Source organism: Podarcis pityusensis (genome assembly GCF_964106645.2).
Source record: "Podarcis pityusensis genome assembly, chromosome: 1".
Lineage (NCBI taxonomy): Eukaryota > Metazoa > Chordata > Lepidosauria > Squamata > Lacertidae > Podarcis > Podarcis pityusensis.
In genome coordinates this window covers 10,170,664-10,196,471 of record NC_138028.1, presented here as the reverse complement: position 1 = coordinate 10,196,471, position 25,808 = coordinate 10,170,664, and the positions used below count along the sequence as shown (strand labels likewise).

The 25,808-nt window shown below is 45.7% G+C and overlaps 1 protein-coding gene and 1 long non-coding RNA gene across 7 annotated transcripts in view; one reads left to right on the top strand and one right to left on the bottom strand.

The window, feature by feature from the left end:
- Nucleotides 1–23,712, bottom strand: part of LOC308470352 — a 31,038-nt gene extending 7,326 nt beyond the window's left edge. The window contains exons 1-2 of one of the 2 annotated variants that reach the window (XR_013982385.1): nt 23,575–23,712; nt 3,724–3,832 (exon numbers count right to left, since the gene is read on the bottom strand). This is a non-coding gene — a long non-coding RNA (uncharacterized lncRNA). Of the gene's footprint in view, nt 1–3,723; nt 3,871–23,574 lie in introns of both variants that reach the window. The other variant, XR_013982386.1, reaches the window with a different exon arrangement.
- The window catches only part of PPP2R5E (protein phosphatase 2 regulatory subunit B'epsilon), an 89,860-nt gene continuing 75,174 nt past the window's right edge, over nt 11,123–25,808 (top strand). For 2 of the 5 annotated variants that reach the window (XM_080981059.1, XM_080981058.1), the window contains exons 1-2: nt 11,123–11,238; nt 13,965–14,067. In XM_080981059.1, the coding sequence (XP_080837185.1) occupies nt 13,979–14,067 (89 nt within the window). In that variant the 5' untranslated portion in view covers nt 11,123–11,238; nt 13,965–13,978. Of the gene's footprint in view, nt 11,239–13,964; nt 14,068–24,265; nt 24,667–25,808 lie in introns of those variants that run through there. The other 3 variants (XM_080981061.1, XM_080981062.1, XM_080981060.1) reach the window with 3 other exon arrangements.

Below are 25,808 nucleotides of genomic sequence, written 5' to 3'. Positions count from 1 at the left end.
GGCAGCCTTCAGATGTCTTCTAAAAGTCAGATAGTTCTTTATTTCCTTACCATCCCACGGGAGGGCATTCCACAGGGCGGGTGCCACCACTGAGAAGGCCTTCTCCCTGTTTCCCTGTAACCTCACTTCTCGCAGGGAGGGAACCGCCAGAAGGCCCTCAGAGCTGGACGATGGAGGTGGAGATGCTCCTTTGGGTATAAAAGGCCAAGGCCGTTTAGGGCTTTAAATGTCAAAGCTAGTGCCTGCCAACATCAAGAATACTCAGCTAGGTAGAACAGCGATCTTGATTCGTGCTTTTCCATCGTCACTACAGCAGGATCTTCTGCCTACAACATTTCAGGTTCTGGCTCCTACAACTGACCTCCGAAGATTCTGGGTTGGAGAATGTTCCTTCCAGGGTACAGACCAAGGTTTGGCTTCCCTCAGACTTGAGCCAGCTCCAACCCCTTGGACAGAAATATTGCAATGCTTGTTGGCTATTGCTTGTGTCCCTGAACTTCTCTTTTATTTAAAGAAGATTGAAAAAGACATGCAACCTAAATTCACCTCCCTTTTGGGATCTGTAGATCGGCATGGTGGTGGGTGGGATGAACTGACATTTTCCTTTCTGTATCCATATGGCAATGCCGTCACAAAACCAGGCATGTGGATGGTTGTTCGCTGTGCGATGAACTTTGCTATTGCCATACGTACAGCAGACACGATTTTGGCAGTTGTCAAGTACATGGGGGCGTCGGAGTTTGTCGCTCGCTGGACCTCTTCAGGCAACTTCATCTACTTGACTTGTCAGCTTTTAAGGGGCTTTGGGTTGGGCTCAGCGTTTGAGGGATTCCACACGCCCCAAGTGTGGTTCATTTTGAAGGGGAAAACAAAGCGTCACTTCTGGAAAATGGCCTTGTTTCGTCATCCTAGGCTTCATCAGTAGAATAGGCTCATATGTAATATTACAGCGGTGCCTCGGGTTAAGTACTTAATTCGTTCCGGAGGTCCGTTCTTAACCTGAAACTGTTCTTAACCTGAAGCACCACTTTAGCTAATGGGGCCTCCTGCTGATGCCGCGCCGCCAGAGCACGTTTTCTGTTCTCATCCTCAACCAAAGTTCTTAACCTGAAGCACTATTTCTGGGTTAGCGGAGTCTGTAACCTGAAGCGTATGTAACCTGAAGCGTATGTAACCTGAAGCGTATGTAACCCGAGGTACCACTGTATTACAGGATAGTGGATCTTATAGCATAGTAGTGGTTGCAGCCTAGGATGATGAAACAAGGCTAATATTCCGGAAATCCTTGTCTTAGATTCTGTGAAAGGATTCTGTGGAACTGCAACAACCCTTCATGTATATTATTGGACTCTATGAACAGACAGGTAGAATAGACACTTATACATGTATGGACCTTATGCATGAACTGACTAGAGAATGAACTGATCCACTGGGTCTTCTGCTTTTTTCTTTGACCTTTATGAGACTTCCGTTGAAATCTACAATTTGATACAATGAATAGTATACTTTATTTATTCAAAAGCACAGCCGGTTACGTCTTGTGTGTTTATATAAAGATCTGAGCTGGCACAGAAACTGGCTCCCCTAACCCCTAGGAATAAAATCAATTACAAAACTTATTGGATCTTATTTTATTATTTTTATTTTAGTTTATTTATATGAAACTTTTGTCCCCTGAAGGTCTCCAAGTGGCTCACAGCAAATAAAAATATACAGTACATAATACCATAAGGGGAAAAGCGGGGGGGGGGGGAGAGAATTATAGACTTGAGGGGTGCCCCTGAGGGTCATCCAGTCCACCCTCCTGCAATGCAGGAATCTTTTGCCCAAGGTGGGGCTTGAACCCCCGAACCTGAGATTTAAGTGCCTCGCACTCTACCGACTGAGCTATCCCAGCTGCCATGGGGAATCATCTTCATATTTAATATCACATCCATGGAAAAGCGAAACAAAGAAAAGTGTACCAGCCGCATAAACAGTGGCAAACAATATTAACAATTCTTAAACAATAAAGAAGGCAATACTTTATTTTATGTTACTGCAATGAATTGAGGGAACCCTCAGAGCAGATATAGGGGGCATGCAGGGAATGAAAGCAGAAAAAGTTACACTAAAAGTTTTAGCTAAAAGTTGTGCTAGGGTAACTGGCTGAATCCTGCCCCTTGATGCCTTGCATGCTGTTGAGAGGCTTAACTTTCTTTGGCCTATAACAAGTCAGCCTTTGCCACAGTGGTAGGAGCCCGTCTGCTGCCTGCAGTGCTCTCTGTGTTTCGGGGAAGCCGATCTAGTGCCAAATTATTCATAGTAAGGCTCTTGTCTCTGATTAAAGTTCTGCATGCTGTGCTTATCCAAGTAGGAAAGGGGGGGGGGGAACCCACTTCTGGAATAATCCCACAACCTGTGTATCAAGGGGTTGTCGTCCATTTATGGAAGCATTAATTTGCCAGTCTATTTTTAAAGTTCTGAGCCTGCTGGGAAATCTGCGCCGTGCCCAAACGATGCATCAGAGAAGCTGCAGGAAGGCCTTCCTAAAGCAACCAGTTGCATTATCAAAACATTGAAACCCGTGTTAATGGGACAACTTATCAAAACCCCCCAAAACTGGGTGGTCTTATATGGGATGGAACTCAAACCGTATGCAAAAGTTAAAGCAAATGAGGAAGGCTGAAGGTTGTCCCACCGCCACCCAAATGATCCAGGCGTTCTGGTCGCTGCCGCAATTTCTCTATAACATACCAATATTCCCAGTAGTTGGAGCAGGAGTGGTCAACCTTTTTTATACCTACCGCCCACTAATACACCTTTCTTGATGGTAAAATTTCCTTACCGCCCACCAGTGCTCGATGGAAGGAGGATTCAACTTGTGCCGTAGAACCCCCTGCCGCCCACCTAGAATCCTGAAACACCCACTAGTGGGCGGTAGGGACCAGGCTGACAACCTCTGAATTAGAGTACGGCAATTTCCTCTGTTCCTAGGGAAAGGCAGGTTGGTTCAGGTGTGATGAAGAAGAGGTGTTACATTGATTGGAGCCGCGTGTGCACATTTGTGTTTTGCCAAACTCTTGCCCTCTGCACGTTCATTCTCCCATCTTGTGATCACACTTTTATAGGTTTCCCTTTACGAAATGATTGCTTGTATACCTGTGACTGCTCACCCACCGGGGCTCTCATTCTCGTGGTACAGAATCCAGTAGATCCTGTATTTGCATGGTGGATGGGAGCATTTCTCTTCCTTGCGCAAACCTTGATCACTCCAGCCTCTTGCTCCACAGCTACCCCCCACGTTGCAGGTTTGCGAATCGGCAGCGGATGGGTGAGCCTCTTTAATGAACACATTACTTTAACATTAATGGGATGTTTAAAAACAAAATAAACCCCAGGCTCCTGGGAACTTCTCTTCAGGCTACCAGCAATATTACTATTGATCTTGATTACAGAAGGACTAGATATGCAAGGAATATTGAAGCTGCAACTTCCCTTTAAGCCAGGTAGAGAACAGGATGTGGCTGGCAGACTCCACGCCAGGCCATTCTGACTGATGGGTCCGCCCACCTGTCAATCTCCTGTGGCATCACCATGCTATCAGGTGACCCGACTTCAAAGGAAAGGATTGGGAGGGCAACAGAATAAGGTGCCAAATTCAAAAAGCACCATCTTACTGAAGCAGAGAATTGGGAGGACACTTAAAAGTGCATTCCTGCTTTTTCTCCATATTTAGCTTACGTTTAAAGCCATGGCTGGACGTTTCTGGCTCCTGACGTCTTAGATGACATCAGGCATGGGAAAGGTGGAGCACATCATACATGCAGGCAGGCAGGCAGGCTGGAGGTTCCTTCAAGCAAGTAGAACACATCCTTTAAGTTGATTTTACTAATTGGGAAGTACAGAAAACAACATGGGTGAAATAGCTGCCATTTAATGATGGGTATCAGAAATCTGTGAATCTGGCAGTCCGAGGAGACCCTGAGCTCCCCTGCTTTTCCTTCATGCAGCTGTTTTAAAGAGGAGGACATTGTATTGTGAGATTTGTTATTGTGCGTATTTGGGTACAATTTTCACCCAGAGCTAGCCAACACATATCGTTTTCCTAAGGTTTTGCCCTCATCAGCGTGGAGCACAATAACTCCGCTTTTCAGAAAACTGAGTCATGCCTGTGGAAAGGGATACACATGGTTTTCATCTCTGCTGTTTTAATCAGCCTGGAGCAATGCCTCTCGTGCATCATTTGCAGCAACAGATTCCCATTTTGCCAGAGACACCCCCACAATAGCCAGCCTCTTTTGATTGGGACTGTTTCCTACCTCCCTGTGACAATGACCTCTGTCTTTAGGTTGTTTCCCAAAATGCTGGCCCTGCCCTGCTGCAGGGTGAAGCTCAGACAGCACCATGAAGGCAGTAGGGTTGGGGGGTGGGAATAGATGAAAGCAGGAATCAGTGTCTGGATGGTGCAGCAAGACTTTTTTTTAAAAATGAAGGGATGGTCCTTGCTGGTGTGTGCGTTTGTGTGTGTGTGTTCTACTTCGGCTCCACTCCAACAAAATGTCATGGGCTGGTACTGAGGCTGGCACACATTATCAGATCTCTGGCAATTTCTTCTACCTGAAGACAGGTTATTCTCCAGTAAAGCATTTCCAGGATTATTGGGGAAGACTTGGGTGGGTCAGATCTGTCTGGCTGGCTTTGCATTGCCTAGTGTCAGCTAAATAAACGAGACAAAGGTTCAAAAGGTGGGGGGGGGGGGTAATAATTAAATCTATGTTCAGCAATTGAGGAAATGCAGAAACAGACGTTGTAAAAGCAAACGAAATGTCCGCCATCAATTATCCCTGCAGAGTGAGAAGAGGAAGCTCTTGGACTCAGGAACTCTTTACTATGGGTTTGTGAATGGCAGAAGATTTCCACTGCAGGAGCAACACCGAAGGGCACTAGCCCTTTGATTCATTCTTTGGGGAGCAGCAAGAGCAAAGATGATATCAGCTGGTGGTCCCTGGAAGAACCAATTTGCCCTGGGAGTTGGTTACTTAGGTGACAGTTTAATAATAATAATAATAATAATAATAATAATAATAATAATGTATTATTTATTCCCCATCCAACTGGCTGGGTTTCCCCAGCCACTCTGGGCGGCTCAAAACAAAACACACAGATATATAGTAGCACCTTTGGGAAGAAATGCTTCAGGCCTCTTGGGAATGGCTATTTTGAACATCTTTTTAAAATTCATTATGTATCATTTCCCAGAAACCTATCGTATTTATATATTTAGATTTTATATTTATTTTTATTGGCATTGCGAGAGATTAGAGAGTCCAGAGCGTGGTTGTTTGTGTTTGCTTGGTTGCTGTGTGGTTTGTTTGCATGTGTGAAGGGGTGTGTGTGTTGTTGGCTCAGATAAGCCATATTTATTCATATTCTGTTGGGGGGGAATAGGTCATTGTATTGTTGTGCTGTATATGTGATATAGGGGAGCCACACCAGGATGAAGGCATTCTGCTTTGTTTGTCCCCATGCCAGTTAAAGTTGGCTAAATTCCCTAGTAGGGCAGTTTCCCATACATTTTTGTACCGGGGGTCTATATTCACTCCTGATAGGTCCTTCCAGTCTCTAGTTCCAGTCTGTAGCTGCTGAGAGTGACTTATGAGCCATGTGATCCTTGAAACCAAATGCCCATCATCACACATAATGGGCACTTGAGTCACTCCCCAACAAGCCTTGCTGCTGCTTGTATACCATAAACCGGATGTGATGTCACATGACAATTACAGTTACCTACCCTCCAGGGGACGTGGGTGGCGCTGTGGGTTAAGCCACAGAGCCTAGGACTTGCTGATCAGAAGGTCGGCGGTTTGAATCCCCGCCACGGGGTGAGTTCCCGTTGCTTGGTCCCTGCTCCTGCCAACCTAGCAGTTCATAAGCACGTCAAAGTGCAAGTAGATAAATAGGTACCGCTCAAGCGGGAAGGTAAACGGTGTTTCCGTGTGCTGCTCTGGTTCGCCAGAAGCGGCTTAGTCATGCTGGCCACATGACCCAGAAGCTGTACGCCGGCTCCCTCGGCCAATAAAGCGAGATGAGCGTCGCAACCCCAGAGTCGGTCACGACTAGACCTAATGGTCAGGGGTCCCTTTACCTTTACCTTACCCTCCAGCAGTTACCCGATGAAAATTAGGACATACTATTCCACACCCTCCAACATTTCTTCTTGGATGAAAATAGGGACATCCTAAGGAGAAGCAGGGCATTCCGGGATCAAATCAGAAACCGGGACCGACAGGTTCTGTAAACCAGGGACTGTCCCTGGAAAATAGGGACCCTTGGAAGGATCTGCAATTTTTCCATATTATCTGTCCAGGAGATAGTTGCAAATGAGTTTGAGGTGGCCCCGAATGTCTGTTCCTAGTAGGCAAGCTTTTTATTCCTGACGTTACACGAGGGAGGAACTCATTGTACATTGACGACTGCAAGTTTCACATTTCGCTTAGGCCACTTTGGAATTCTGAAATTGTGGTGCTGGTTGCTTTTGCAACGACAGGGTCACTGGAAGAGGAGGGACGTGGAGAAACTGGAAAGTGTAGCCTCTGTTGCTGTGTGCAAGTTCCCTGTGGAGATGCAGAGGCAAGAAGGCAGGTTTGTTTTGTTGAAACTTGACAGAACTATGGAAACCCTCCACCCAGGTTTGCTTGGGTCAATGCAAGCTTAACTACGTTTTGCTTCGTGTGCTGGAGGTACTGACAAGCCTTGAAAAATATCCTCCTTTGAAACAATGCCTGGGACCTGGAAAAACAACAACGGTACACAGTTCCTGCTAACATAAGACTGTGAATGTGAGGGACATGGTAGCTGCTCTCAGGTAAAGATCAGCACAAACTGTTCTCGAGTCCTCATCACGTTGTGTACAAACAGTATTACTGTTCAGCCGAGAGCAGGACCTTGAGAATAGGATTCAATTGCAAGAGCAAAATCTGTGGCCAATTCTGAATTTTTAAATTACACAAGAACACATCGCATCTAGGTAACGGCTTTGCTTTGCATGAAGTTGTGGAGCATCCTGACTGGATAATCAGAATCAATATTGTGAGTGCTGCTATGGTAAATGCTTGCTAGATCATACAAAGAGTCCATCTAGTGTTCTCTGCCTTCAACAGGGATCAGATGCAGATGGGAAGAGGTTCATAAGGAGACCCTGGAGGAGATGACCTACCCTCTTCTTCTGTCACCATGCACTTCCGGATACTACATCCACCACTGAATAGCTCTTACAATCAGAATGTTACTGATATTTAGTCCGGATTTCCTTTCTTTTTACTTGATCCATTGGTTTAGGTTCTACCTGGCTTCGGCTGGGGAGGGCGGGATATAAATAAAATTTATTATTATTATTATTATTATTATTATTATTCCCCTGTGGAGAGGCAGAAAACAAGCTTGCTCCATCCTCCATGTGACAGCCCTTTAGATATTTGAACATGGATATCATATCTTCTCTCAGTCTCCTCTTTTCCACACTAAACACACTCAACTCCTTCAACCGTTCCTCATAAGGCTTGGTTCCAGACCCTCCTCTGCACATGTTCCAGCTTGTCAATACCCTCCTTAAATTGAGGTGCCCAGAACTGGACACAGTACTCCAGGTGCAGTCTGACCACACATTGTACTAGCTTCTCCGCAAGACATGGGGATGTCAAAAGCCTTACTGAAATCAAGGTACACTACGTTCCTGAATCCTGTTTTCACAGTGGCCAAGGTAGGAAACGCACAAGCAGGACCTGAGCACAAGAACGCTCTCCCCTCCTGCGGTTCCAGCAACTGGTACTTTCTCTTCTCTCACAACTCCTCATGTTGTAAATCTCTTCTTAGAGTCACCTCTATGGTCGCAGTTCCCATAGTAGCTTGAATGGTCAGGGATAGTAGGCGCCTGTGCTTCCAAGCAAGAACCAAGGCGACCCTTAATGGCAGCAGTGGGTGGGGGAACTGATGCTATGCTACCTACCACAGACACTAGTGATCAGCAAATGCTTTGGAGTGTGTGGAGCTAGGCCAGCGTTTCTCAAACTTTGGTCCCCAGCTGTTGTTGGGACTACAACTCCCACTGATCCTACTAGCTAGCGACAATGGGAGTTGTAGTCCAACAATAGCTGGAAGGCCACAGGTTAGCCACCCACTGAAATCAGAGAGATGTTGTATGTGTCCAGTTCTTAACACCCTCCATACATCAGAAAGGAAGCCTTGTGAGCTAGGCCAGCTACTTCTTCCAAGTCTGTCTGATTCGCTCCACTGCCTTGTCTAACACCACCCTACGTTCCAAGTTCAGCAAGCACAATGTAGTACCACCCATTACAGCGTGTAAGCCCTAGCGGTTTTCTAGGGAAATAAGGAAACAAAAAGTCGGCAGCGCTAGTCCTGTTAAGATCCCCTAAATCCCTACAAGATCTGTACATAGTAACATGAAGTTTGGTTGTAACATGCCGAGTTATGCACAAACTATGCAGGCCTGCAAATAGTTTCGTTGTGGGTTTTGCAAATATTTAAAGTGGCTTCGCAAAACAGCCCGGGTCAAAATCACAAGCTCATTCAGCCTCTTCTTTCTAGCCCTACCTGTTCTCACTGCATGCCTGTGTGTTACGTAAGAAACAGCTCACAAATTATCCAGGAAGAATGAGATTCTATGGGCGCTTTTGATTTGTGAAGAGTTAGCTATTATGATACAGGCAACATTCTCAGCAGAGATGACCCCCCTTCACCACTAGTGTTGGACTAAGAATTGCAAGTCCAGGGTGGAAATTCCCACTCGGACACAAAGCTCATCGGACAACCTTGGGACAACAGCTGTTTTTCAGCCTGACCTACCTCACTGGGTTGCTGTGAGAATACAATGGGGAGGGGGAGAAACCACATGGAGGCAAGGTGGATATAAATGTAATAATAAATAAATGTGCAAATCCTGTAGGCTGGAGAGAAGAAAGACTATTTCCTTCCCCTCTCCAATGTGTACAGTCAGCATCATTCTCACTGAATGCACAATGTGACCATATTTTGTCCATCACCTAAAATCATCTACATGAGTGTTCCGGGCACCACAACTGTTGCGAATTGGTTCATAATACAAAATCCATGCGATGACAACCAAAACCAAAACCCATGCACAATGCCTGCTGGAGATGTTACATGCTCTAGCAATAGCTGCAGTCATAGTCATTAGATGGCAATATTCTTAGTGATGCACTCATAATTCAGTGATTAAACGGTCTAGGTTCCTGCTCAGTCTGAAATAACTGAATACAACAATTCTCACTAGAGGAACTGGGATCTCCCACAAAACTAATCTTAAGGTTTTTTGTGATGTAGATTTTATGTTTAAGTTGCTTCATAGATAGATAGATAGATGATATAGATATAGATATAGATATAGATATAGATATATAGATATATAGAAGGTATCAATATCCATCTGTCATGGATGCTTTAGATGAGATTCCTGCATTGCAAGGCGTTGGACTAGATGGCCCTTGGGTTCCTTCCAACTCAATGATATTGAATGCTATTGTTTTATTGAATTTAGGAACTTAATTGATGAAGGGTGGTTTAAAAATGGATTAAGTAAACAAAGTGTCTGTGCTATTAAGAATTTAAGTGACTAGATCTTACCATTTTAGATAACCGGATCATATACCATAACTTTAGCTATGAAGCCAACATATACAATAAAAAGTACAGGATATTTTATGAATAATTCACTCTGAAAATATCACCTAAAACCTAGCTACACATAAATGGTGTTCTCTTCCAAAAGTAGTTGCAGCAATGCATTTTTCAAATGAAGGCCACAAAGCAATAACCATTGTGAGAGTTTGCATATATTCATGAACTCAACTGTGCTTTTTGGGTTGGGTGATCACCTCAGTGCTACAGATAAAACAAAATCAATCAGGGAGGTGCTTTTTTTTTATTATCCTAAAGGCCACCCAGTATGCTACAGGCAGGATTAAGTATCGAGATTCCTTAAAACCCCAGTCTCCTAGGGTGGCATTCAACTAAGTTGTACTCACAAACTGAGTAACTGAAATTAACAAACCTAACCCCATTTGCATTTATTTTTGCTTTGAGTATAACTTAATTCAATACCACCCCTACATCAGATGGCACTATCTAAAAGGCAATAAAGACAGGGCTGGACAGATTTAGAACTTGTTAATTCAGTTTGGCCACAACAGAAGTGTAAAACTATTGTGATTAATTGCAGTCAGTTATAGCTTTTAACATAGCAATAACAGTGCATTTCTCTTTAAATATGAAAGGGGGTGGGAAATATGAACATGTAGCTTAATGAAAACTTATTCCAACTTGTCAGTGACATTTCTTTATATGCCTCATCAAAATCTATTAACAATCCAACAGGCATTGGATAGCTTTGAATATAGGAAGTGCCATTCTTAAATTAACGCATGCAATTAGCTGTTGGAGGCTCAGTGTTCTTAATGCCATCATGCCGCAACACAGCATTTGGCATTTTGAAGACTGTAGGAGTGATTGGTACACATTACAAAACATATAGGCTACCTTATGAAGGCAAGGGTCTCTTATGGTAGACTCAAATAATATCAGTAAGAACCATTAAGTCTGCCTTATCCCAGAATTTTGCTGTTGCAAAAGTGGGCATAAAATACTGCAGATTTTTAGTTGTCAGAATAAGGCTATCCCGGTTGTTGTTTTTTTAAAAAAGTACGAGTCCTGTTGAAGGATGGAAATTTGGCACCAAAGCAAATTTTAGGCAGCTGACAATTTCTGGGATTTTTCCAGTTCTTTTCACAGGAGTTTAGTGGCACCATGGCAGGTCAAAATCTGGTTGACAGGCCGTTAAGTCCTCCACGGGGAGTGGATTCAGGTTCAACGGACAGGGCAAAATTTTACTTTTTATGCTTGTGATTCCAGCTCAAGTGAAAATAATAATTCAGCACAGTGGCTGTATTTCAGCTCAACTCCCAGAACGGAAGTAATAAGAAAGCACAGCGAATGACGAGTAAGCAGGACATCTTCCTTCGCTTTTCGAACCCAAAAGGAACCTTTAGGGAGGTGGCTTATCTCACACATTGGAGGGAGGGAGGCAGGAAAGGGCAGAACTCTGGACTCAAGTGTATTCTGAAGCAGTTGGCGATGACAGTTGGGACAGAAGAGAAAGCATTTTGAAGAAAGCATCACGGAGAAGAGCTGGAAACAAGGGGAAGGGAGGAAAATGAGCAGAGAGTGAGTGTTGGGAAGGGGTGAGGAGCGGAAAAGTGAGCCAAAAGGGAATAAGCAAGGAATGAGTGAAATGGAACAAAAGGAAGCAGGAGCAAAATGACATGACAGGGACACATGAGGCAAGATATGCAACTGAATGAAATCACAGCCCAGTTCTTTGCCGAAAAGCAATTCTGGACGCTAGTGATTTTGCAGAGCGGAAGCAACGGTTTGATTATATTTTTCCTGCCAGTTGCTTCTCAACTGAGAACGGCTCCCTCCTGCTGCTTTTCAGCAAACAAGCAACAAACAAACAAACAAACAAACAAACAAACAAACAAACAAGCAAACAAACACAACCCAGGCCACCAGAGTTTTCTTAGACATGGTTGTGTATAAAAGTGCGGTTGCTTCACTTCAGAAAGGCATTTTTTTACTCCACCAAAGCAGATTGATGCTGGGTCTGGCCTCAAACTCCACAATTCTTTTAGCAGTGGCAACTGTGTATTCACTTCACATTAAAGGATTATTTCAGTGTTTTTAACCAGTGTGCCATGGCACCCTGGGGTGCCTTGAATGATGGTCAGGGGTGCCGCGGGCAACTAACTAGCCTCTGTCCCTCTTTCCTCCCCTCCCTCCTCTTATGCCCTCTCACATCTCTGCCTCCTCAAGGCTTGTGCAGCTGTCTGTTGCAGCAGCCTTGGTCCAGTATACCTGAAGGAGCGTCTCCACCCCCATTGTTCTACCCGGACACTGAGGTCCAGCGCCGAGGGCCTTCTGGTGGTTCCCTTGCTGCGAGAAGCCAATTTTCAGGGAACAAGGCAGAGGGCCTTCTCGGTAGTGGCACCCGCCCTGTGAAACGCCCTCCCACCAGATGTCAAAGAGATAAACAACTATCTGACATTTAGAAGACATCTGAAGGCAGCCCTGTTTAGGGAAGCTTTTAATGTTTAACAGACCACTGTGTTTTAATACTTTGTTGGAAGCCGCCCAGAGTGGCTGGGGAAACCCAGCCAGATGGGCTGGGTATAAATAAATAAATAAATAAATAAATAAATAAATAAATAAATAATAATAATAATAATAATTACCACAACCTCCCCAGGCAAATGGTGCCTCTGGGGCTGGCCAAGGGGTGCTGGTTGCCAGGAGCTGAGGTGGCCTCAGCTGAGTTAGCAAGCAAGTGGGTGAGGGAGCCCAGCCAGCCAGTCCACCAGCCCTTGCGGTTGGGAATGGACAGACTAGTGGGAGGCTTGGCAGGCAGGCAATGCGCTGGCCTTTCTTGTGCTTGCTGTGTGCAAGGCCTGCCTGGAAGCCAAGTACCCGGTGCTGAAGGAGAGCCTTTCTGCCATGTAGGCCCAGCAGTGCCCACTGCTGCCTCCAAGGTAAGGTGCTGGCCTCACGTCCATCTTTGGCCAGTCTCCATCGGGCCATTAAGGTTGGGGGCATCCTCTTCCCAGAAGCCTGTGGGGCACCCCTATTTCCTTAACTAACTATAGATCTCCCACTTACAGTGCTTCAACCACAGAAGCAAAGCGGCAGAGAAAAGCATTGGCTATAATGTTCTATTCTTATAGTTTATAACGTATTTGTAATGCTTTAAGAGAGATGCTGCAAATCTCTCAACAGTCTTTTTTCTTCAAAAATTGTAAATCAGTACAGAAATGATCTCAATAAATGAAATATTAAACCAAAATGAAATGCATAACTGGCCCAAACATTAAAAAATAGGAAGGGAAGTCTCAATTCCTGCAAAAACCTTAAAGTAGTCTTAGATGAGATATTGACCACATACCTACTGGTAGAAATAAGCAGTTGGCTCAGACATTAGGAGCATACATGCAGAACAGTTATGACTGTATTCTAAGAACTGGACTTGCAAATGAACACTTAAGTGATGAATATCACTCTTCCATTTTCAAGTTCACTAAAGATTTCACCCTGTGCCAATCTTACATAAAAATTGATTAGAAGCTGCACCATATTTGTAAGAATATACTTTTGTGGGGAAAGCCCCCCTTTTGCTTTCCTGATTGTGAATTTAATACCATGGATAAAAGTATTAAGGGCTTTGTACAGTTTTGTGAGCTTTTATTCTATATGACACAGAAGATATGTCACAAACGAGGTCACAAATCCCAGAAAACACAAGTAGATGCTGGCAAGGCACATATATAGACTCAGCTTGAGATATTTTGATTGGTAGGCACTCAAATCCCTCTCAATTTTTTTTAAAAAAGGAATTATCTTGACAAATATCTTAAAGATCCCTCTAAATGATCATAACTGAAACATGAGTGCTTGCAATTTGTTGAATTTTGAACAAGGGCATTTCCAAAAGATCCATTAATGGGACAGCTATTATTCTTCTTCAATTATATTCAGTGGGACTGTCTATGCTAAAGGGTAGTTGTGCAACTTCACAGTCATATCAGCAGAAGACAACAATGAGCTGCATCATACTCTTGAGTAGACCAATTGAATTCAATGGACATCAGTCATGATTAACTGAGATCCCTCAAATTCAATGGGTTTTCTCAGAGAATGACTTTCTAATTCAAGAGGACTAAGATGCCTCAGGATATAGAAAAGCCATTATACATTATCACAATTATTTTTATAGAAACCCAGATGTAAATTAAGCGTACAATTGCAACATTTAAGCTGCTGCTATTTGCAAATATGGCCATGAGGTGTACATTAGTTACACTACATAGTGAAAGACATTCTGACCTCTCTCAAAAATACAGAGAAGCAAGAATTCATGGGAAATGTCCAAGAAAGAAAAGGAAAGCCGACCAATAAGAAAAGGAAGCTAGGAGCAAGTTTGCTGATTAGAAGAAAAAGTACAATGTAAGTCTAATTTCAACGCTGCTGCAACTCCTCATACTGCTCCAGTTAAGGAAATCCGTTCCACTTAAAAAATTTTGGATCAGGAACTGTGGGTCAAATGCACATGCAGTTGCATGGAAAGTGGATGATGTGCCTGTTTTTCATGCTTTCCTTGGAATGCATGTTCTCTTGCCCAATCCCATACACATACTGGCAAAACTAGTCATGTTTGTATACTTTCTAAAAGCATAAGTTGAGTTTGCTCTGGGTAATTTTGCTTCTGTAATACATAAAAACGCAGCCACCAGCAGTTCAGTTGAGACATAGCAAACCATAGTTTGTGCTAATCATAGTATAGAACTGAAACTATGTTTTGAACTTCCAACATACAAACCATGGTTTTAGAGCTGCATTCCTACTTTAATTTTCCATCCTGTAAGCACCTAGCATTGTAAATTCATGAGGTCATTGGTGCCTCTATGGGTCAGCAACCAAAGCAACTGTTGTATCAATTATTTGCCAGTTCAGACAGCATGCCAAACCAGAGTTTGTAAAATAATTATTTACAAGCTCAATTCAAAATATGATTTTTAACTCTGGTTTACTGGCTTACTATAAACTGATTTGCCAATGCATATATTACATCAAATAGGGCTGCTATATTTCAAACAGCAAAAATTCAGACAGATAAGTTGTTGGTGGCAACCCTACATCAAATCTTGGCTAAGCTTCCTTTGTTGTGATGTTTGAATTCACAGAAACCTTAAATACGAACTAGAAGTGATAATGGTGAATTGAACTACGTCAACACCTGATCCCTTGGTGCACTTTTGGTTCTATTATAAAACTCTTTCATTCCACATACTTTTAGACATATTGTGAATAATAGCACAGTAAATTCATTGTGGCTGCAATCCCAGAATCACATGAATTCATTCCTAACAGATTCTTCTTGAGCTTTTTCTGGATGGCTTGCGCTTCGGACAAGCAGGCCTTATAGTTTGGAAACTTTCTTTTTCCAGTTTAACCCCATTACTTCTTATGTTGTGGATAAACAAGTGTCACCCCCCTTTTTTACATGCTTTATTTTCAAAGAAGTGCACATGCCACCTCTTTTTAGATGAAAACATTCTCAGTTCCTTTCCAGAGCCTTTATCACTTTTTAAAAGTTCTCCTGAATTTTCCAAATTACCACTACCTTCTCGATGCCAGCGGAAGTTATTTTCAGCTAGCTGCCAAAAATAGTGTAGCTGCATGATCCTCAGAGAGGAAAAATGTGTCAGAAAATGGATTGAGGATTGCAATGACACTTGGGACTTTGAGGACAGAATGATAAGACCACAAGAAACCCCTTGCTGGATTTGAGCCAGGGGTCAACACTGCTCCCAACAGTGGCCAGTCAGGAAGTCCACAAGCAGGACAGAAAGGCAAACAATACTCCCCTGTGATTTCCCCTCCCCACTTCTATCAACCGGATAATTTGTTAAACCCCAATCACGTCTCCCCTTATTCAACACCTTTTTCTAAAGCTCCAGACATTTTAACGTTTCTTCATATCGAAGGAATTTCAGCCCTTTATTTTAGTTGGCTGCTATGTCCCACCCCTTTCCTACTCTCAAGATGATATACCGTGTTTTTCGCTCTATAAGACACACTTTTTCCCTCCTAAAAAGTAAGGGGAAATGTGTGTGTGCAGCACTCCCTCTAGCTGTTCTAGCTTCTGGCTTAGCCGCGTGAAGCCTCTGAAAGCACGGGGAGCCTTCATCCCCATGCCCTGTGGAGGCTTCGCGAGGCTATCCCTGGCTTTTGCGGGAGGTGGGGGAAGGGTCAGAGAGCACAGCTCTGTCCCTTCCCCTACCTCCCAGAAAAGCCCCCAAGAGCCGCGCTCCCTTTAAAGAGCCGTGTGGAGCGTGTTCCCTGAGGAGGGAGAAAGTCAGCCCGTCAGTGACGGGCTGCCCTTCTCCCTCCTTGGGGAAAAGCCTGCAAGCGCCACACACAGGCTCCTCGCGGCTCGTGAAAGGGAGAGCTGAGCATAGCCTGGGATTCATACGGGCTCTGCTCAGCACTCCCTTAATTTTTTTTCTTGCATTCCCCCTCTAAAAAATATGTGCGTCTTATGGTGAGGTGTGCCTTATGGAGCAAAAAATACGGTAATTACATGGGGTTCTCCCCATTCAAGAACTGGCCAGACAGAGACCTGCTTAGCTTCAGCTGCATTGTATGCCTTTATACTATGCCTTGGAACCTACCAAGGAATTTGCTGTTCACCTCCAGCAAACAAGGGTTACTTTTCCCCTGTGCCACCCCACGACTCCCAAGTTTTCTTTTCCAGTCACCACCTATTCAGACATCATCAGCCTATATATGAAGCTAGTAAATTTCTTGTTTTCTACAGAAGGGAATGTGACTGAACAATTATTGACAAAACAATCCTAAATTATGAGATTATAATAGACCTAATATGTAAGATTCCTCCCCCCCCATTTAAATATACTCCAAAGCAGTATTGGGAAAATAATTGCTGCTAATAATGCATTTCCATCAGCTGATAATTGTATCCTGGAGATTACTCCTCCCACTTGCTCCAACAGGAAGGAATTATGCAAATTATCTTAGAATTTCTGGCTTTGACAGCTGGGAGGAGTAGCTGCTGTCTTCGAGTTTTCTGACTTGCCTACTCCACACTGACAGGTCCTCTGAGGAATTCTATCTTCATCTTTACTTAACATGTACTATCTTCAACTGAAATCTGCCTCACACAGTGTTGCTGGGCAGGGATTCTTAGCCAGAACAGTATGTCCCAAACATTACAGTTGTCAGGTGTTCATTCTTTCAACAGTTGATCTGTATTTTGTAAAAGCCATCTCTAGTGGCTTTTAGCAGAATATCACTGAATGTTGAAAGCCAAGAGCCGCGCAACTGTAATTTCTATCAGCAAACACAGATATCATTATGTATTAAATAGCCAAAAGATATTCAAGCCACTACACACACACACACACACACACACACACAGTTTCTTGGAAAGCAGTTGTGATCTACTTTAATTGCAGTGTTTCACAATCTTGGGTGCTTTATAATACCATTCATAGTCATACACACATAAATAAAGGTGGCATATTTAAAATGACTGAAAACAAGAACCACCTTAATTACTGCATAGCTTCCAGTGCTCAAATCTCTTTAAGTTGTAACAGCAGTCTGGAAAAAAAGTTACAGGGAACGTATTAGAGAAAATGATTAAGGGTCGCCACCTAAGCCCAGAGAACTAGCCATGTTTGATGCTTTAGTTTAAAGCTTCAAGTTAGATGGTTAAAGACCAACTAATTTATTATTGTATGAGCTTCTGTGGACCAGAGTACACTTTATTAGATACAGAGTCTATAGAGTCTAACAGCAATAGCTGTACAAGTGGTCTGGGCAAAAATGGTCAACACCAACTTTTAACATCACATTCATAAAATCGTATCACCATGCTCCATGTTAAATGCCACCTCCTTAGCACAAATATGCATTAAAAGGGTGGAAAAGCCCACCCCTTTTAACACAGTCCTTAAGTGTGTTTACTCTTAAGTCCTATCCAGCTCAACAGGCCTTATTCACTATCAAGTGTGCTTAAGACGGCAACCTTTAATAATATTTATTCGTATCACTGTGAGCATGGTAGGCAATTAAAAGTGTTGAGATATAACTGCTTTCCTCCAGGTAACATACTTTATAAATATAATGCAATAAAATCAATAATTCTATAGAAAAATACTGTGCAACTCAGCATATCACATACTGATCAGCATATAATTACAGTGGTGCCTCGCAAGACGAAATTAATCCGTTCCGCGAGTCTCTTCGTCTTGCGGATTTTTCGTCTTGCGAAGCACGGCTATTAGCAGCTTAGCGGCTATTAACAGCTTAGCGGCTATTAATGGCTTAGCGGCTTTAAGAAAAAGGAAACAAACTCGCAAGAACTCGCAAGACGTTTCGTCTTGCGAAGCAAGCCTATAGGGAAATTCGTCTTGTGGAACGACTCAAAAAACGGAAAATTCTTTCGTCTTGCGCGTTTTTTGTCTTGCGAGGCACCACTGTATATCTAATTTCTCAACAAGGTTTTCCACACTATAACCAAATATTTCAAATAAGCTACACGAAAAAGGAAGCTAAATATTTTCAAATGTGTTATACTTACTGTGCTTTTTACAAATTAATATTTCATTTGCTTCAAGGTCAGACATCTGCATGTCACATGATAGGAGTTGGTAGCACGGTATCCTTCAACATAATCTCTTTGCTATCAGATATACCATTGAGATAAAACACCCTTTATTATTGGGTGTCCAACTTGAATCTAATGAAGGGGCAGCAATATTTTATTATTCTTATTTGCTATGCTCATGTAAACAGCAACAAAAAGGATGGGTGGGATATGGTGTATAATTTTTAGAAAAGGTGCATACAGGTATGAGGAAGCAGAGTCCTCCTATAGCTTATCTCTCTGTGTTCTGTTATTTCAGGCACTTTTCTTCTGGTCTGGTTGCAATGCCAGATATCAGCCAGGCAATGAGAAAAGTGTCTGAAGTGATGGGGCACGGCAAGGTAAGGTGTGTGTATGTTTATTTGTCAGGATGAACATAAGCAGCTGTTCTACATTTACACTTTTAGTCCATCTAGTCTTATCTACTACACCAGGGTTTCCCAACATCCACTGAGCCCTTGATGAGTTTATAAAGCTGTTGCTGATCCCAAACCAAATTCTTAGGAATGTAAATAAAGGCAAGTGAAGAAATATCAATATATAATCAACATTTACTAATCAATCAATCAATCAATCAATCACTATTACTATTACTATGAACCATTATCTATATAGTGAAAAAGTGCAAATAACAACAATACATATTTTTTAATCTTTTCTAATGAGCTTCAAGGGACGCACGGTGCTGTGGGTAAAACCTCAGCGCCTAGGACTTGCCGATCGTCAGGTCGGCGGTTCGAATCCCCACGGCGGGGTGCGCTCCCGTTGCTTGGTCCCAGCGCCTGCCAACCTAGCAGTTCGAAAGCACCCCCGGGTGCAAGTAGATAAATAGGGACCGCTTACCAGCGGGAAGGTAAACGGCGTTTCCGTGTGCTGCGCTGGCTCGCCAGATGCAGCTTGTCACGCTGGCCACGTGACCCGGAAGTGTCTTCGGACAGTGCTGGCCCCCGGGCCTCTTAAGCGAGATGGGCGCGCAACCCCAGAGTCGGACACGACTGGCCCGTACGGGCAGGGGTACCTTTACCTTTAATGAGCTTCAACAAGTACATGAATATTTGGCTGTAGGTATCACTGTTCCTTAATGTTCAGCCCATTTCTCTGTTCAGAAGAGCACAAATATATATGAATCCAGCTTTAACTCTGCATGGACCTGAATATGCTTGCAGTGGTTTGGGTATTTGACAGCAGTTCTCACTGCTCTAGCAACCACTGAAAAGTGTTTTTGCCTCAAAATTCATGCTCATTTAGATGAATTCCTGCTGTAGGTTAGGCTCCACATTTGCACTTCCTGTTTGCAAGTAGAGCAGAGATACATCCTAATCCAATCAGAAAACTGCATTCTGTAATTTCAAAGTATTCAAAACAAACCTTAAAATATTAGAATCATATACAGTCATACCTCGGGATGAATATGCTTTGGGTTAAGCATTTTCAGGTTGCGCTCCGCGGCGCGTTACTTCCGGGTTTCACCATGCGCGCATGTGCAGACCATCAAAATGACGTCACGCGCATGCACAGAAGCGCCGAAATGTGACCTGCGCATGCGCAGACACGGGTTATGTTTGCTTCGGGATGGGAACAGTGCTCTGGAACGGATCCCGTTCGCATCCCGAGGTACCACTGTAGTTGGAAGGGTCCTTGAGGGTTATCTAGTCCACCCCCTGCAATTCAGGAAAGGTGTGTTGTATAGATCTATAGTTCATTTTCTGAAGTACTATTCTCAGCTCCCCATTACAGGTGCAGCAAGTCTGTGAAATAGTGGTATTATAGTTTGAGTTTGAATGGTAGTAATGCCTTTCCTTTGCAGGCTTTTTTGTATTTCATTAAATTTGCAACATAAGCCATCAAAATAAGACATGATCTTTACAGTGCAACAACTCATTACCCAGTGATGGTTCCACATATTTCAGAAGTTCTACAGCTGAATTGGCTAGTCTTTGTAAACAATCTTCCTTTGAGAGTCACTGTACTTTTGTATGCAGAGGCAGCTGGGTGAAATTTTTACTACTATTTTCACTTAACATTGCAAAAGGCCATCTGAGCCTCAAATGACAGCAAAGGATCCAGGAGCACCCACAAGCTATGTACCCACTCCTCCAGAAGGACTGTAACCCCATCAAGAGAAGGCAACTGCCCATCTATTTGGTATAGGGAACTACCCACTAACTGTGCCTCAGTGAGCTTCAATTTGTTGACTCTCATCCAGTCTCTTTCCAAGGCAAAACAACTGTCCTGCACACCCATGTAAAGGAGAAGTAGAGCTGTGTGTCATCAGCATATTGCTGACAACATACTCCAAAACACTGGATGACCCAACTCAGTGGTTTCATGTCGATGTTAAACAGCATAGAGGATAAATTTGAACCCTGAGGAACCCCACAATGAAGGCTCCACAGGGCTGAAGAACATGCTAAAAGTATCAACCTCTGGAATAGACTATCTGACCACTGAAAAGCAGTGCCACCCACCTACCCCCAACTCATACAGCTGCTCCAGAAGGATACTATGGTCTATGGCATTGAAAGCCACTGAGAGGTTGAGAATTAACAGGGACACATTCCCCCCCCCCCCGACAGAGGTCATCATACAGGGTGACCAAAGCAGTTTCTGTGCCCAAACCAGGCCTATACCCCAACTGAAATGGATCTAGAAAATCAGTTTCCTCCAAGAGTGCCTGAACCTGATCTGCGATGATGCAATCAAGAACCTTACCAAGAAGAGGAGATTGGCAACTGGCTGGTAATTACTTAAGATTTTCTGAATCCAGGGCAGGCTTCTTAAGGAGTGGTCTTACCCCTGCCTCCTTCAAGCAGGCAGGGACCACCCTGTCTCGCAGGGAGACATTAACCACCTCCCTAGCCCAGCATGCTGTCCTCTGCCTGCTAGTTTTTAGCAGCCATGAGGGCAAAGATCCAGAGGGGAAGCGGTCCCCCGACTGATTCAAGTACCTTGTCCACATCCTTGAGCATTACCAATCATGAGAACTGGTTCTACACCAGAGCTGTGTACAGCCCACCATCTGTATCTCTGTGGTAGTTCCAGAGCAGGCTCCATGATCAAGAACTACAGGGGCTGACAGTGCAATGGTGTGATTCCTAGTCACCTGGAGCTCCAAGAGTGCTCTAGGCTTTGGAGGGGCTCAAAATGATGGAGAATGTCCAAGATGGAAGTGGCAAATTTACTCCTCAGAGATCTGGACTGCAGGCAACTGCAAGCAAGAAACATTAACATGATATTTAGTTCAAAAATAAAGTTCTTTATTTACTTTGGGGGGGGATCCACAGTACTTGCCAATCACTGCTGGTGTCCCACTGGAAGCAGCTGCTGCAATATTACCTGTGGATTGTCGTATTTCTCAAAATACTCCTCCAAGCACAGGAAGATCGCCTCACCCTTCAAGTCAGCTTTAAATGATTTGGCAAACGGACTGAATGTGCACCTTTTGCTGGTACCGCAATACCTTACATAAGTCAAAAGACTATTACAATTTCCAAACACTGACTTGCCCAGCTGGATAGGAAATTAAACTGCTGAAGTCACTGTTATTTGAACATCATGGGCTACCTCATCAACAAGGTGCTGAGGGGAATTGTTATTCAGTGCAATCCTCTTCAAAATAGGTCCTCCATTCAATTTCATAACCATTTGTATTACTAATTTTCTGGCTAGTAGAATGAGCTCCTTGCCAACATTTTGCAGCTTTCCTTTCTTTGCAATTATAATGGCAATATAGCATGGTCTGAAATACTGCTGTATTGTAAGATCATTTTATTTTAAAAGGATTCGTCATTGGCAAGGGAAGTGCACTCTGTACATGGTTACACTATTTATTGGGAACTATGAAACTTCAAAAGCTCTACCATAAGAGCTACAGCCGTTCTCCAGTCTATTTCCTCCAGACACCTTTTGCAACCCCCAACTTCATATAGGGCAAACAAACATGGCTGTCCCCAGGGCTTTTTTTTCAGTCAGAGCTCACCTGAACTCAGCTCTGGAATCTCTCAAGTAGGTGCCATTGCCATTCTAAGAGAACAAAGGAGAATTTCTTGGTGAGCTCCAGCACTTCTTTTTCTAGAAAAATTGCATTGACTGTCCCCATCATCAACTCATTGGGCCCTAGATGTGAGCCCTAATTCTTTCTTAAGCAATGAAGTGGCATGGCTGGTCTGGAATTTTGGGTGGGGTTTTTCATATGTTGCAACACTTCTCCATACAGAAACCAGCACCATCACTCCCTCCCTCCATGTGGAAACCTTATACAGAAGCTAGGACAGTATCTTCTCCTTGGCAAGCTAATTTCCTTACACAGAGGAAATACTTTTGGACGCTGGAGTATTTCATCATACGAATCCCCATATGTAGTCAGGACAACACCCCAGTGAGGACAAATTCCCAGGGCATGTATAGTGACTGGCCAAAGGAAGAGGCAAGGCAAGACCATGCTGCATCCTGCAATCTGTCACAGCTGGCGCATCACTGCACCTTGAACACTAACCCACGCCTACTAAACGAGCTTCTTTTAGGCAAGGAAACGGCCAAAAGTTATTTGGGCAGGGCAGAAGAACATGTAACTTCTCCTCTTCTCTGATGTCCAAGCTGCCTTTCTTCTGCTGCCTCTCCAGCCTGGAAGCAGCACCCAGATAGGCGCCAAGCCCTCACAGGCTCCAGGGGCTTCCTCGCTGCTGGGCTCCTCTCAGACGTCTCCGCCCAGGCTGCCGCTTCCAGGCAGGTAGGCATAGGATCGCACCTGAAACCAGCGCGCAAACCGCTCCGCGGGGTTTGTTTTGTGGGTTCTCTCTCGGAAACGTCGCGCGGGTAGCTTTTCTTCCTCTTTCCCCACAAGCCAGGCAGCTGCTCCGCAAAATAATAACAAAATCCGCCTCGTAGAGAAAAGGGGCGATCCCAGGATCAGCGCGCGCGCGCGGCATCCGCGAAAAGGCGACACGGGCCACGGCCAGCGAGCTTCCGCTTCTTCCTCCACGCGTCGAGAAATGCGTCACGTGTGAATACTTACCTCAGCCTTCCCAGAAAAAAAATATCCCCGCACCCTGCCAAGTCCCTTAATTTCCAGAGCCCAGGCGGAAGCTGACCCCTCGCAAAGGCCCGGCGGTCGGCGCGCAGCACCCCGCTTCCCTCGGGAGACCGCCGCCGCCGGCCGTTGTGGGAGATAGGAGGACCGCGGGACTCCGGGGGAGAAGGGGGGGCGGCGAGAACCAACCAACCCACCCACCCTCGCCTCTCCCCGCCGGTCTCCCTTCCCTGACAGAAAACGCCCGTACCACTCGCCTCCCGCCGCGGCCTTGTCCTCTTTTCGCTGCTGCCACTTGAGGCGAGAAGGGGCCGGAGGAGGAGGAGGAGGAGGAACCGACTTGCTTCCGGCCCAATGAGGCTTCGCGTCGGACGTTCTGGCGGCGGCGGCGGACGTCAACGGTGTCGGCACGCGCACGCCCAGCCTCGGCTCCTCCTCCTCCCCCCCCTCCATCGCCATCCTCCCGAGGGGCGTGGGCGCGAGGCGGGGCCTCGAGGGTCCCAGCATGTTCGGCTGCGAGCGGGGGCCTGAACGGCTGGCTCGGCTGACTGACTGACGGTGTATGTGTGTGTGTGTGAGAGAGAGAGAGCGAGAGCGCGTGCGCGCGCCGGAGAAAGCGGGAGAGGGCGCGAGCGAGCGTGTGTGTGTGTGTGTGTGTGTTTGAGAGACGGGAGAGGGCCATGGCCGGAGCTCAGTGACTGACTGACTGACTGACAATAGGGACGAGCGAGAGCTGCCGCAGCCGCAGCGACATTAGGCGGGGAGAAAGGGAAAGAGGCCGCCCGAGAAAACCTTCCGCAGCAGCAAGAGCAGCGCCCGCCGTCGCCGCCGCTTCTCCTCCCTCCTCCTCCTCCTCCTCCTCGCCGCACCCCGAACGAAGGCAGCTCGGGCCGCGCTCGCCCTCCTTCCCCGAGGCCGCCTCGCCGGGAATGTGAGAGAAGCCGCCGCCGCCTCGGCTACAACCGCAGGAGGAGGAGGAGGAGGAGGCCTTTCGGGCGGCCGCCGCCGTGTCGTTGGGGGGAGAGGAGGGTGGGAGCGGGCCGAGGGCGGCAGCGCATGGGACCGGAGGGAAAGACGAGGAGAAGCCGCCGCCGCCGCCGCGCTCGCCGCTGATTCCCGAAGCCGCCAACGCCGCCCTGCGCTGGGGGAGGCCGCCGAGGCCTACCAGGCTGCCGCTGCTCCTGCGGCAGGAACCGCGCCGCGGCCAGAGAGAGGCGCAGGCACACGCGCGCCGGTCCGGCTCGCCCTCGCCGCCTCCGCCGGGGATCGGGGCCTTGCTCCTGCTGCTGCTGCTCCTTTTTTCTCCTCCTCGTCTCTGGATTCTCTGCCGGGAGGGTTCAAGGTAACTTCCAGAGAGAGAGAGAGCGCAACCGCCCGGCCGCGCGTGTTGGGAGCGTTGGAGGGAAGGCGCGAGGGGATCGCCCCCGATCCGCCAGGACGAGGTGTCTCCCCCCCCCCTCCGGTCACCCGGTGTCACCGAGGGGGTCGCTTCCGCCCCTCTCGGCCCGCCGGTGTTTCCTCCCCGCGTTGACAGCCGGTTGCTCCGCAGGCGCCCAAACGCCGCCGCCCCCCTCGCTTAAAAATAATAACGGTAATCCCCGGCTTAAGCCTGCGCTGGCCCAAGGGGGTGAGAAGGGAAAGCTCGGGGGAAGCGGGTGGTGGGGAGGGGAAGGGAAGGCCACGCTGGGATATTAATAACACCCCCCCCCCCGCGCGCGCGCAAACACAAATAAATAAGATCTATTTCTGCATGATTATGTCCGAGGAAGCAGCCGCCCGCCGCGGGGAGGGAGATCCGAAAGCGGGAAGGGCCCCTCTTGTCCTCTTCCGCGCCCCGCGTTGCCTGCCGACTGTCGCCGGGGCTCGTCGGGTTAGAATTAGACCCTTAACGAAGCGGGAAGGGGGGGCGGGCGTTGCTAAATTTACAGCCGAGAAGGGCCGCCAAAAGCTTCTTGCTGACACAATGATCCCGCCGTCGAAAGGATCTGCTTGAGGGCTTGTCCATTAATACGGTTAGCCGTTCCATTTTGAGACGCCGCGAAAATATTCCAGGAGAGATGGAGACGTAGTCCTAAAGGGTTGTTGACAATGCGAGGATAAACCCCTGCCTAGCAGGCCCGGAAACCTCAGAGTGCAGCACCAGCCTTTGCATACTTATTCAAGAGTGAAAGCCAGGTTTCCCTCTTGAGTAAGCATGCTTTGCATTGGGCTGTGAGTGCAGGGGTGTTTTTTGAGTTTCGGGGTCCCACCGGAGGACCAGTAACATCCTTGTTGTTTGTGTGGAGCTTCTCTCAAATATAGCTTAAAGGCTAGTTTTATACATCTTCAGTTTGGAAAACTGGCATCCTTTAGTAGAGGCCTCACATTTTCATGGTATATTTAATATTTTAATTTTTCATACTTAAATTGATAACCATAATAATAACACAGTATCATTAATCTTTTACATGCAAGCTGTGTTAGTCAGGATAACAATGCGGCAAC